General features: G+C 54.3%; 1 protein-coding gene across 2 annotated transcripts in view; it reads left to right on the plus strand.

Moving 5' to 3' along the window:
• The window catches only part of SLC2A1 (solute carrier family 2 member 1), a 46,351-nt gene extending 33,738 nt beyond the window's left edge, over positions 1-12,613 (plus strand). For both annotated transcript variants that reach the window (XM_075906858.1, XM_075906859.1), the window contains exons 4-10: positions 5,748-5,988; positions 6,932-7,094; positions 7,165-7,352; positions 7,634-7,738; positions 8,451-8,552; positions 8,989-9,192; positions 10,370-12,613. In XM_075906858.1, coding sequence (XP_075762973.1) covers positions 5,748-5,988; positions 6,932-7,094; positions 7,165-7,352; positions 7,634-7,738; positions 8,451-8,552; positions 8,989-9,192; positions 10,370-10,567 — 1,201 coding nt within the window. In that variant the 3' untranslated portion in view covers positions 10,568-12,613. The remainder of the gene's footprint in view (positions 1-5,747; positions 5,989-6,931; positions 7,095-7,164; positions 7,353-7,633; positions 7,739-8,450; positions 8,553-8,988; positions 9,193-10,369) is intronic.
• The last annotated feature ends 305 nt before the right edge of the window (positions 12,614-12,918 follow it).

Genomic DNA, 12,918 nt, shown 5'->3' on the forward strand with positions numbered 1-12,918 from the left:
CAAGGGCAGGACTCTGCACTTGTCCTTGTTGAATATCTACCTCCCCCCCTAGCAGAGTGTCATCTGCGAGCTTGCTGAGGGTGAGATCAATCCCCTCCTCCAGGTCATTAATAGATGTTGAACAAAACCGGCCTCAGATCCGACCCTTGGAGCACTGCTTGCTCCCTGGCTCCCCACTCGACATTGAGTCGTTGATCGCTCCCCATTGCGTCTGGCAATCTAGCCAGCTTTCTATCCACCTCCTAGCCTATTCGTCCAGCCCAGGCTTGTTTAACTTGGTGGCAAGGATACTGTGGGAAACCATGTCAGAAGCTTTGCTGAAGACCAGGTATATTGCGTCCCGTGTTCCCTCTTACGTTTCTGTCCTTGGCTGGGTTGAATGTTCTTATGTGCAACTCCAGTAATGAGGTGGTGATGCACTAGACCAGCACCAGACATACCCACAGAGTTGAGGGAACCTTGACACACACACACCATGCAACCTGCTTCCCCCAGCCCTGCCCTCCAACCCAGACAGAGGACTGCCCTCCGGACTGCAGCAAGCAAGTCAGGACCCCAAACAAGTTCCCCCTCACTGCACGGATGCCAGTAACCACCCGCCCCTTCTTCCCCCGCCTACCCCTGTGCAAACTGCTCCCCCTAGCTCAGCTGGGGACTGGATAAAATCCTGCTCCTCAGACTTGCAAGCACCAGCAGCCTACAGGACCGAGCACAAATGAACTCTCCATCCCTCCCCCACCTCACCCCAGTGCCAGCACCCACCCACCCTTCCCCCCCCCCCCCACATACTCCATTACCCTCCTTCCCAGCCCAGGGAGCTTGAGGGGTGTACTGGCCCTCTGCCTCTTCCTCTCCTTTCCTGGCGCAGACGAGACTCCCCTTCCCTCCGACTCGCCCTCGCCAATTACTCCCTCCCTCTCTTCTCATCTCCCCAAACTCCCGTATCCCACAACACTCCTCCCAGCCACTTATTCCCTCTTTCCCTCCTCCTCTCCCAAACTGGAGCGTCTCTGTTTCAAGCAAGCAGCTCCCTTTGAAGCTGCTGAGCGAGATGTGCCTTCCCCCGCCCCCAAGCCAGGTAGCTGAGCTCTCTGTCTGCATGGGAGTTCTGAGCTTCTGGGCAAGGCTCATTAAACAGCTGCGAGGCTGTGCAGCTTACAGGGAACCTAAATAAAATCTGCCACCTTCCCCATATCCACAAAGCCATTTTTTAAGTATTTTAAAGGGTGTCACGAGGAGGAGGGAGACAAATTGTTCTCCTTGGCCTCTGAGGATAGGACAAGAAGCAATGGGCTTAAATTGCAGCAAGAGAAGTTTAGGTTGGACATAAGGGAAAAACTTCCTAGTGGTCAAGGTGGCTAAACACTGGAATAAATTGCCAAGGGAGGCTGTGGAATCCCCATCACTGGAGAGATCGAAGAGCAGGTTGGACAGACACCTGTCAGGGATGGTCTAGACCAGGGGTCTCCAAACTTTTCTGCCCGAGGGCCGCATTAACTATCAAACAGCAGTTCGGGGGCCGACTACACACTTGAGGTCCAAATAAAAAACAATCAAAACATGGATGTTGTGTTTAATTATTTATTTAATATTATTTTATTCAGTTATTATTTAATAACACATTGATACACTACACATGAACACCTGTATTAGTGTGAATGGTGAAATTGTTTCCTGGATGCCAAAATAGAGCCCAGCCCACTAGTGACCTCATGAGAGAGCTAGCCAATAGGATAAGAACGCACTGGCCAATAGGGAGCAATTGTCCACGCCAAGTCCCAACCCCTCTTGCTGTAAGGGACGCGCAGAGCCCGGGCTCGGCCGTCGGTCCGCAGGGCGTGTGGCCGTCCGTTGGCGGCTCCGATCCCCCGCACCCCCGGCCGGGGAGTCTCGCTGCCCAGGGCAAGGGCTGCGCGGGTCCAGAGTCCCTCCTCCGTCCCGCTGGCTCCTCCGGCTTCCCTCTCCTGGCTGCCTGCCCAAAAGAGAGTGAGTGCCGGCCGCCCCTGTCCTTCCGGCCCCTCCCCCTTTTGAGCCGGCACGCACGGGGCGTGCCGCTCACCCTGGCGTCCCTGCCCCTTCTCCTCCTGGGTCCTGCCGCCTTCCTCGCCTGCCGCGCCTGCGGCTGTGCGCCCTCGCTCCCCTCCCCGTGGGCTTTCCCCTGGGCTCCGCTGCGCTGCGCTGCTCGGCGCTTCTCCGGGGGAGGGGCTGTCAGTGTGGGGAGTTTCTTCTCCGCCCCAGCTCCGCGGCGCTGCGCCGCTCGGCGCTTCTCCAGGGGAGGGGCTGTTAGTGCGGGGAGTTTCTTCCCCGTCACAGTCTCCACGGGCCGGATGAGAGGGCCTCGCGGGCCGCATCCGGCCCGCGGGCCGTAGTTTGGAGACCCCTGGTCTAGACGATGCTTGGTCCTGCCGTGATGGCAGGGGACTGGACTTGATGACCTCGCGGTCCCTTCCAGTTCTAGTCTTCTATGATTCTATGGAAGCCAGTTTCCTCATCCTAGAAGGCAACCAGGTTGGCCAGGCATGACTTATCCTTAGTGAATCCATGCTGACTGATCTTTGATCACTTCCTTTTCTCCAAGTGTTTCCAAATGGATTCCTTGAGGACCTGTTCCATGATTTTTCTGGGGACTGAAGTGGCTGACCAGTCTGTAGTCCCCCATTTTCCCCTCCTTCCCCTTTTTGAAGATGGACAATGTTTGCCTTTTTCCAATTGTCTGGGACCTTCCCCAATTGCCACGAGTTTTCAAAGATAATTACCATTGGCTGTGCCATCACAACAGCCAGCTTCCTCAGCCATCTCAGCTGTATTAGAGCCACCTCCGTGGGCTTGTGGGTGTCCAGGTTTTCTAAATAGTCCTTACTCTGTTCTTTCACTCCCAAAGGCTGCTCACCACCTCCCCATACTGTGCTGCCCAGTGCAGTAGTCTGGGAGCTGACCCGGTGAAGAGGGAGACAAAATAAGCATTGACTACTAAAGCATTAGCCACATCATCTGTCACTACGTTGCCTCCCCCATTCGGTGAGGGTCCCCCACCGTCCCTGACCAACAAGACCAATGGAAACCCTTCTTGTTACCCTTCATCTCCCTTGCTAGCTGCAACTCCAGATGTGCTTTGGCCTTTCTGATTACACTTCTGCATGCTCGAGCAATGGTTTTATACTCCTCCCTCGTCTGTCTGAGGCTACGGCTACACTGCCTCTTTTTGCAGAAGAGGATATTCAAATGGAGCTCATTTGCATATCTGCTTCCGATTCTTTTTGCAATAAAAAGTCCCATGTAGATGGGGCCATTTTGTTGGGGGAAAAACCCTTTTTTGCAAGGTCCCTTATTCCTCAAAAATTGAGGTTTACAGGACCCAGCCAGCTCTCCTGGACTCTCTTCCCCCTTATTAGCCTCCCAGGGATCCTGCCCCATCACTCCCTGGGGGAGTCAAGTCTGCTTGTCTGGAGTCCAGGGTCTGCATTCTGCTGCTTTCCTTTCTCCCTCTGGTCAGGATCCTGAATCGACCTTCTGCCACCTGCTTCTACTTCCCTTACCAGCTCTTCCCTATATGTGAGCAGCAGGTCAAGGGGAGCATGACCCCTCGTTGCTGCTTCCAGTACTTGCACCGGGAAGTTGTCCCTGGCACTCCTCGAACTCCCTGAATTATCGGTGCACTGCTGTATTGCTCTCCAGCAGATGTCAGAGTGATTGAACGACAAGGAGTCCTGTAGCACCTTATAGACTAACAGATGTATTGGAGCATGAGCTTTTGTGGGCAAAGACCCACTTTGTCAGATGTCTTTGTCCACGAAAGCTTATGCTCCAATACATCTGTTAGTCTATAAGGTGCTACAGGACTCCTTGTCGCTTTTGCGGATCCAGACTAACATGGCTGCTCCTCTAATAGGGTGATTGAAGTCATCCTCCTTGTCTGTCAATTTCATCACCATCATCTGATCTAAGCTCCTTGCCATTCTCCATAATTTGCCCCTCCCTTCGCCCTTGGCATGGACTGTACCTACTCTCCCAGCATTCTCCAGGCTCCTCGCCTCTGTCCGTTCCTCCCCAGGTCCCTGTGGGCTTTCCCTCCGTCCCCTCCCCCAGGCGGCTACCATCCCCCAGGGCCCTCGCTCTGCTTTGTTTTGGGCCCTCCTCGGCTGTGGCGTCTGCTGGGAGCTGAGGTGATGTGTGAAGCGATCGGCCGCGTGTGGCTGTCCCCTGAGCTCTCTCCAGAGCCAGGATCTCCCTGCTTGGGTGTCTTGGTGAAACCACTGAGCTGTGCGGTCGTCCGATTCCCATCTTCTCCGGAGCCAGGGCTCCTTAGTGCAGAATCCCTTCCGCCCAGGTGAGACGCTCTTCAGCTCGGCATGTGCTGCTGCCCAGTGAGGCACTTGGGAGCCGCTGGCTGAGAGCTGCTGTCCAAGGACACCTGCATCTGTCCCGCTGACCAGATGTTACCTGCACAAATTTCTCTCTCCCTTCCATGCTTTAAGGACCCCCATCCTCACCCAATTCCTAGGGCTCAGGGTGCAATCCTGTGAATTTACACACCCATCCTCACCCAATTCCTAGGGCTCAGGGTGGTACTTCCTGCGGGTTTGCAGGATCTTTTGCCACTGAAAGAGCCTCATGCAGTAATATTCTTATTCTCTATTTATTGACAATTCCCAAGCAAGCAGAATACACATCCTAAGCACACAGTACTTCACCAAGCCTGATCAAGGCAGGCAGATTTCCTCTGTTGGCCAGGCAAGGTCAGTCTCTCTGGATCTTACCTGCTACACATCACGGTCGTGCAGAAGGGGCCTGGCAGCTCTGTTCTTAGGCTGTGTCTTGGAGGTGAGTTCTTCTTCCAGGTCTTCCCCCTTCTTCCAGGTTATCCTTTCTGTTCTTGTTTCCCTTTTTGCTCTTCTATCTGGTCTCCTTTTTGGACCCCAGTTTGCATAGTGAAACCTGAGTCCTGTTAGACTGTAACCAGTTTATTTTAGTATAATTTTACTAACCAGTCATAACACCCTGTAACAGAATTACCTAACCAATCATGCGCCACCACCTTAGTTGATTTACCACTAGCAAAATTAATTATCCAGCAGACAAACAGTTACAAACCAGACAGGTCACACAGACAAACAGGAAAGCGAGGACAATAATCCTAGAATGAGGATTCACAACCTCAGCTGTTGATAAGCAGTTTATTGCTGTTAATTAAGTTTTCTTTACCCATCTTGGTATCTTTTTCTTTATCTGGTGACTGGGGGGGGGCCGTTGGGACCTGATCCCCTTCTCTCAGCCTAGTGTGACACTCCTTGAATGCAGTTTAGATGGAATGTGAGTATATGACTCCAGGCTTTCCAGCTGATGGCTGCTGCTCTCCACTCTGGCTGTAGAAGAAGGGTTTAGTTTAGGCCTTCCAACATGGTTACAGAAAAACCAAATTGTTACACAGGCCCAGTGTCTGTTCATCTGCATTTTGCTCCTACCTGGGGAGCTTTCATCCTCCCCACTGGTGCCAGGCCTGGTGCCTCTGCCTCAGGCGTATCCCAGCACTGGCTGCTTCCTCCAAGGCAGCGTAACCGGCTGCTGATGACAGAACCTGAAGTTCAAAGCTCGTTTCTGCCTTGGATCGTTGCAGCCGAGGGTTTGAAACCCAGAGCGACTTCCTCTTTCCTCTCCCCCAAGAGCTGAAACTGAGGCATGGGTGGGTTTCCAGCGGGTGTACAGCAGCTGTGCCGCTACCTCTGATCTGCATGTCCTTGCCTCCCCAGACGCAACTCCATGCTCATGTCAAACAGTCTCGCCTTCCTGGCGGCTGTCCTCATGGGGTTCTCCAAGGTGGCCTACTCCTTCGAGATGCTCGTCCTTGGCCGCTTCGTGGTCGGGTTGTACTCCGGTCTCACCACGGGCTTCGTGCCCATGTACGTGGGGGAGGTGTCTCCTACGGCGCTGCGAGGGGCACTTGGAACGTTCCACCAGCTCGGCATCGTCGTGGGCATCCTCATTGCACAGGTGAGCGATTCTCCGAGGCGTCTGCTGCTGCAAAGCTGGTCCGTGTGACGCTGACAATCATCCACCTCAGGAATTCACCCAGCACCTGGCCTTTGTGTTTAATGTTGCATTTGCCTGGCGGGTGAGTTTTCACCCGCACTGATTGGTGCCATTGAGAGAAGTGCTTTCAGAGGGGAAGGGTGCTCTGGGATTGGGATTCAGGAGCTCTAGGTGCTATTCTGAACTCTGCCACTGACTTGCTATACGACTTGGGCAAGTCCTGTAATCTCTGCTTGCTTCTCCCCAGTTGAATGGTTATAATGACGTTGCCTGTGCCTATTGGTTGCAGTGGTGTCTGTGCTGCACTTAATACAATGGGCCCCTCTTGTTAGCAGGAGCCTTAGGGTGTTCATGTATAATAGACAGCCCCAGGCTTGGGATTTGAGTCTACTGCATTGGTCATTTCATTTTGCTGGTGCAGCCAGGAGGCTGAGGAAACTCGATTATCTGCTGTAGTCTGGTGCCTGTAGAGGAGGACTGGGGAGGGGCCTGGCTTTGCACGTGATGCTCCGGCAGCTGTGCACCGTGCGGGCGAGGGATCCAGATCGGGGATCTGCCTTGTACCTTGTGTCTGTCCATGGCTCCTGTTCTCATGGAGTCACCCAGTGGGAGGAGCAGGTGGGAGAGGAACCCACAATATGGCTTCCTGTCTCTGCTGGCCTCCCTGATGAGGCTTGTCCGCTGCTCCCTCCAAGCGCAGGCCTGCTGCTGTCACTCAGGCAGCGAAGGTGCCTGGTTCCATCCCCCTGACGCCCCCAGGATCAGAGCCTGCCATTGACGGCAGCAGGGTTCAGCGCTGGGCGGAGCTATTGGCCTGTGATGCGCAGGAGGCGGGGCTAGAGAATCTGGCTTCGCTCGTACCACGGCACCTGCAGGAAGGGCTGAGCTCGCCGTCTCCCCGCAGGTGTTTGGCATGGACTTGATCATGGGCAACGAGTCGTGGTGGCCGCTCCTGCTGGGCTTCACCTTCGTCCCGTCCTTGCTGCAGTGCATCATCCTGCCCTTTGCCCCCGAGAGCCCTCGCTTCCTCCTGATCAATCGCAACGAGGAGAACAAAGCCAAGAGCGGTGAGTGGTCTGCCCTGCCCTGGGGGCCGGCATCCGGCAGATCCCTCACCTCTCCCCCTCCTCCCCGCAGTCCTGAAGAAGCTCAGAGGGACGACGGACGTCAGCAGCGACCTCCAGGAGATGAAGGAGGAGAGCCGGCAGATGATGAGGGAGAAGAAAGTCACGATCCTGGAGCTGTTCCGCTCCCCGCTGTATCGGCAGCCCATCCTCATCGCCATCGTGCTGCAGCTGTCTCAGCAGCTCTCTGGGATCAATGCGGTGAGTGTGCCGGGGCCAGAGGGGCTGAGAACTGTCTGGGGCAGAGCCCAGAGGGGAAGGCAGCGAGCAGCATGGCCAGTGCCAGGCGCAGCTTCCAGGGACACGCTGCCTCCGCCCACTGGTGCAGCATCGCACAACCCTCCGCACAGGGCTGTGCTGCACCCCCCCAACTGCGCCCTGTTCCTTTCCTGTACACACGGCGGGAACGGCGTCGCTCTGCCGGTCAGAGGTCGTTCTCCGCCCCATGGAGCTGGCTTACGACAAGTTGCTCTACCCTGTAGGTCTTCTACTATTCTACCAGCATCTTTGAAAAGTCGGGCGTGGAGCAGCCAGTCTACGCCACCATCGGCTCTGGGGTGGTGAACACCGCGTTCACGGTCGTCTCGGTGAGTGTCCGCGCGGCAGTCGCCCTTCCCGCTCCCCATACGGCGTCAAGCGGGTGAGAGCATGTGCGGATATGATGGAGATAGGGACACAGGTGGATGGTGAGACGGGGCTGTTAGACAAACCCCTGTCCTGCCACTCTAGCCTCTATCAACCCCCGAGCGCCCTGCCAGACCTGGAGAAAAACATCCCCATTTCACCATTGGGAAACTGAGGCACGAGATCCTCAATAGCTGCCGCATTAGAGGGGTGCTGTGCCCTGCGGCTCACTGGCATTGAGGCTTCTGAAAACTGGACCACAAGTGATTCTCCCAAGGCCACGGAGCGAAACAGCAGCGGTGCTGGGGTTAGAACATGGGCTTCCGACTCGCAGCTTAGCTTGGCGAGCAGAGAAACCACCACTGTCCATAGTACGAGACTCGGAGCCAGTCTCCTCCCAGTAGCTCTCCCTCCTGTCTACTGACCCCTCTGCCGTAGGCTGCCTGCTGAGACATGGCTGCTCCCGCCAGCAGGTCAGCTGTGTTCAGCTACCCCGGCATCTGTCCCACCCTGGGCACCCCGGCGCTGCCGTGCGACGGCCTCCCGAGGCAGGGCTGCCAGCTGTTTAGAAAGCATAAGTGTGTCCCCCCCAGAGAGGGCTGCAGCTGGGGCCGGATGGGGGGCTGCCCCCTGGCTGCAGACTGCTGACCAGCGCTTGCCTCCCTCTGTCGGCAGCTTTTTGTGGTGGAGCGAGCCGGGCGCAGGACTCTGCACCTCATTGGCCTGGCGGGGATGGCAGGCTGCGCGGTGCTCATGACGATTGCCCTGGTGCTGCTGGTAAGGGAGTGCTCAGGGGTTGGGGGGCAGCCAGTGAGTTACACCAATCAAGGGAGGGTGGGGCACTGAGCCCGGTGGGGAAAAGGGGACTGTCCCAGAAATTCAGCCTGGCAGGGATGATGTCAGGCGGTTGGCTGAGCAGTGCTGCCTGAACCCCTGATGCCTTTTCTGCCTGGCGGCGTAATTCTGGAGAACGCAGGATGGCAGTGCCCACTGGCTGCCCAAGGCACCTGCCTCCAGGCTTGTCCAGCACTGAAGTTAGGCACCAGCCCGCCTGGGAGTGCCTTGAGAACATCTCGTCCCGGGAATGAGGGAGGAGCTTCCTAAAGAGGAGGGCCTATGCCCTCATCCCTCCCAGCACCCCCCAGTGACTGTACCCGAGATGCAGGGTCCACGTGTGTTTCGAACAAATAATGCTCTTTTCTCTGTCTGCTAGGACCAAATGCCCTGGATGTCCTACCTCAGCATCGTTGCCATCTTCGGGTTTGTGGCTTTCTTTGAGATTGGCCCGGGTCCCATCCCTTGGTTTATCGTGGCAGAATTGTTCAGCCAGGGCCCTCGTCCTGCTGCCTTTGCTGTGGCTGGCTTGTCCAACTGGACCTCCAACTTCATCGTGGGCATGGGCTTCCAGTATGTCGAGGTAATCGTCCTCCTCCCTCCTCTCGTTCGGCATGTACTCAGGAGATAGTGCTCTGTGAGCCGCTCTGGCAGGGCTTTGACTGCCCCTCGAGCTGAGACTGAGGCAGGGCTGGATGGGGGCTTTTCCCACAACTGGATGTGGGGCCCATCTCTCTGCAGCCAGGTAGGCTGACAGACCCTCTTGGAGAGGGGAAGCTGTAAGGGATGCAGGCACCTGCAGCAGTGCTGGGATAACAGAGTAAGAGATTGACTAGCATCCGAGAGGCTGGACTTAGGCTGGTTCTACCCCAGGGAGCTCGGAGGGGCCCAGCTGCCTTGGGTCTGGCTTTTAGTAAAGACTGAATAGCAGCGTGTCGGATGCTGCTGCACCCTAGGGCTTTGCCTGATCCCTAGATTGCCAGCCCCTGTGCAGCGAGATGTCAGTGGTGTTATCCCTGTTGTACAGATGGAGAAGCCACAACCCAGGGATGCTAAATGTGTAGCAGAGTCAGGGCAGCCTTAGCTGTGTCCACTACACCCCCCCACTGCCTCCCCTTATGCAAGCTAACCAGAAAGCCCAGTTTTTCCCTGACTGGAGTGAGGCACTGCCCTGCCTCTGCCCAGTGCCTCAGCTACACGCTCGCTCCCTGCCCAGCGTGGCGTTTCACCCCCCGGGAACGGTAGAAAAACTCCAGCCAGGTCACCTTGGGAGAATCCGCCCTGCTGCCGAGCTACCCCACCTGAACAGCTCAGCCAGGACCAATCTCTCGTTTCCCATGCCAACAGGCTTGATCAAGCTGCTCAGGACGCTACGGGAGCAGGCGGGTTAGGACTTTCGGTCTGTGCGGGTGGAGGGAAGTGCCGCTTGCGGCTCCTGTGGGGAACTGGTTGACAGAGCTGAGGCTGCAGCTGGTGCCCTTCTGACCCCAATGTCCGCTCTGCGTGGTCCCCTAGGTCCAAAGATGCCTAGCTGAGTCATGGGCTAGACTGGCACCATCAGGCCAGGGGCAGGGGCAGAGCCGTTTGCTGCCCTACACTGGGAGGAGCGGGGTGGGGCGGGTGATATCCAGCAGTCAGTATAAAGCGTTACTAGATCAGGAGCGATCAGGGCAGCACTTCCCACGCACGCCCTTAGTGAACGACTTCCCCTCAGCACCTCCCGGCAAACACTCACCGGTTACCTGCCTCTTCCTTTTCAGCTACTCTGTGGCCCGTACGTCTTCATCATCTTCACCGTGCTGCTGATCCTCTTCTTCGTCTTCACCTACTTCAAGGTGCCTGAGACGAGGGGCCGGACCTTCGACGAGATTTCCTCTGGGTTCCGCCAGGGCGGTGCCAGCCAGAGCGACAAGACGCCCGACGAGTTCCACAGCTTGGGGGCTGACTCCCAGGTTTAACAAGCCAGCAGCAAGTCCCTCTGCTCCAAGCCACTGAACTGTCCCGAGTGTTGTAATGCTTGTTCAGAAACCAGGCAGGAGGACTGCGGGGCGCGGTTGGGTGCATTCGTTCCATCTCCAGAGGTCCCTCCCGCCCCCACCAGCCATCCGGTTGGCCAGCAATAAACTGACACACATTGGCTAGGAATTTTAGGTGGCTTCACGTCCAGGATTTCAAAGATGATAGCGTCAGAAACAACAACTCATGTTTTAAATCCAACCCCCTCCTCTGTTTGAGAGATTGAAGTGGTTCCCTTAGTAATGAAGTGACAGATGCTTTAACGAGAAGCTTTTAACAGGTCAATACTTCTAAAGGTTGTTTTTTAATCCCAGAAGAAAGTGTTTTATGACATATTTAAAATGAATTTTAATGTCTCAAACTGTCTGAAATTTCAACCCCCTAGTGGGTTGGGGGAGCAAGATTCTACCCCCAGGAGCTACAGGGTAAGGGGAGAAGGTCTGAATAGTAGCTGCACCTGATCTGTGCCCAGGAGAAGCTCTGACATGCCTGTAGTGATTGGGGCAGTCCTAGAGGGACCAGCCTTTTGGGCTCACTGCATCTCCCAGGATTTACAATCTCCAAGGGCAGCTTCTCAGTCCTTCTGGTCCTCAGCGGAGTATACTTCCCTCATCTGAATGGATCACTTCTGAGTCAGATGGGTACAGTGTGGGTGGGGCGAAGGGGTTTTTTTGGGGGGTGGGGGAGTAAAACTACTGTTTGTCTGGCAATATTTGCCATTAGGTCAATTGCAGTGCATGAGGGCAGGGAAGCCTCATTACTGAAAAACCAGCAGTAAACTGCTCTCTCGGCTTATGAGAATTGAAATCCGGTTGTGTGTGGGGGGGGGGGGGGGTGTGTGTGTGTGTGTGTGTGTGTGTGTGTGTGTGTGTGGGTTGTTTTTGGGTGTTTTCTTTATTTTGCTCCCACCACAAGCAGCCCTTGCCTTTTGAAGGTGTATCTGAGAAGCAGGAGTGATATGTTTACAGGCCACAAAAGCCAGTTTGGGGCAAAATAAACTGATTGACGCAAGACAAACACTATTCCAGTTGCTACTTTGTAAGTCCCAGACTCTCAGGGTGTGTCTAGACTGCATGGCTCCAGCGACGGAACCATGGAAACTAGTTTACCCGACATAGTCAATGAAGTGGGAATTTAAATAATCCCCGCTTCATTAAAATAATCAGCTGATCTGGCACAGCGCAGCAGTCTAGACGCGGATCGGTCAACAGGGAAGCCTTTTTCGACCGCTCCCTTATGCCTCGTGAAACGAGGTTTACAGGAGTGGTCGACGAAGGCTTCCCTTGTCGACTGATCCGCGTCGAGATTGCCGCGCTGTGCCGGATCAGCTGATTGTCGGCACAACGTGGTGGCCATTTTTATTTTAATGAAGCAGGGATTATTTAAATCCCCGCTTCATTGACTATGTTGGGTAAACTAGTTTACATGGCTCCGTCGATGGAGCCATGCAGTCGAGACACACCCTCAGAAATTTCAGTTGAATGGATACATACATTTCCTGCTTTGTGTATAGCCTGGAAGATCTATTTATATATATGTATGTTCAATGGTGTTAATAGTAGGCCTTAAGTTATAGTGTTTCCAATTGACAAGCAAAGTACTGTAAATACTCCTGAATTATATTCACGTTGTAAACAAAGTACAGACACAAAGATATAGTTTCTATAGCGACTGTAATGAAAGGCTTGTTCAATAGAATGAATGACTTTTTTGTAGTTAACTTACCTGCACTGTAGCTGCATCTGTTGCACTGAATTTTAGTCTTAGTGTATTACAAACCTTGCCAGGTCCTTTACAAAACAATTCCCCCAGAGTGCATATGTTTTAGCAGCTCATGGCACATTTCCAAAGCCACCTGCAGCTATTTAATAGTATTTTTTTATTTATTTGTTTTTAAGCTGGCTGCAAAGTCACCCTTGAAAGAGAATAAAATTAGAAAGAAAACCTCTGTGTGCGGCGCGAAGTCCAAAAGGCTAACTCGTTTTTTTTTTTTAAATAAAATCTTAAGTGCCAAGAGAAGGAAGAGAAACGTGTGTGGAAAGAATAAAAAAGTACACAGATAAAATGTGCTGTGTCACGTGGATTTGTTCTAGTAGGGAGTGCCGTTCATACTTTGGCCAGCGCCGGACATTATGGGTAACTTACCAGAAGATGATCCTACTGTCAGTTCAGCATTGTCCAGTGTTCTCTGCTCAGGGTCCCTTGTTTTGAGCCTAACTCTGTCCCAGTTCTTCATTCTGTTAGAACTGCAGGAATGAGTGGATGTTGTTCGAAATCTGATCCCACGTTACAT

The sequence above is a fragment of the Pelodiscus sinensis genome, chromosome 23 (genome assembly GCF_049634645.1).
Source record: "Pelodiscus sinensis isolate JC-2024 chromosome 23, ASM4963464v1, whole genome shotgun sequence".
In the NCBI taxonomy this organism is placed as follows: Eukaryota; Metazoa; Chordata; order Testudines; family Trionychidae; genus Pelodiscus; species Pelodiscus sinensis.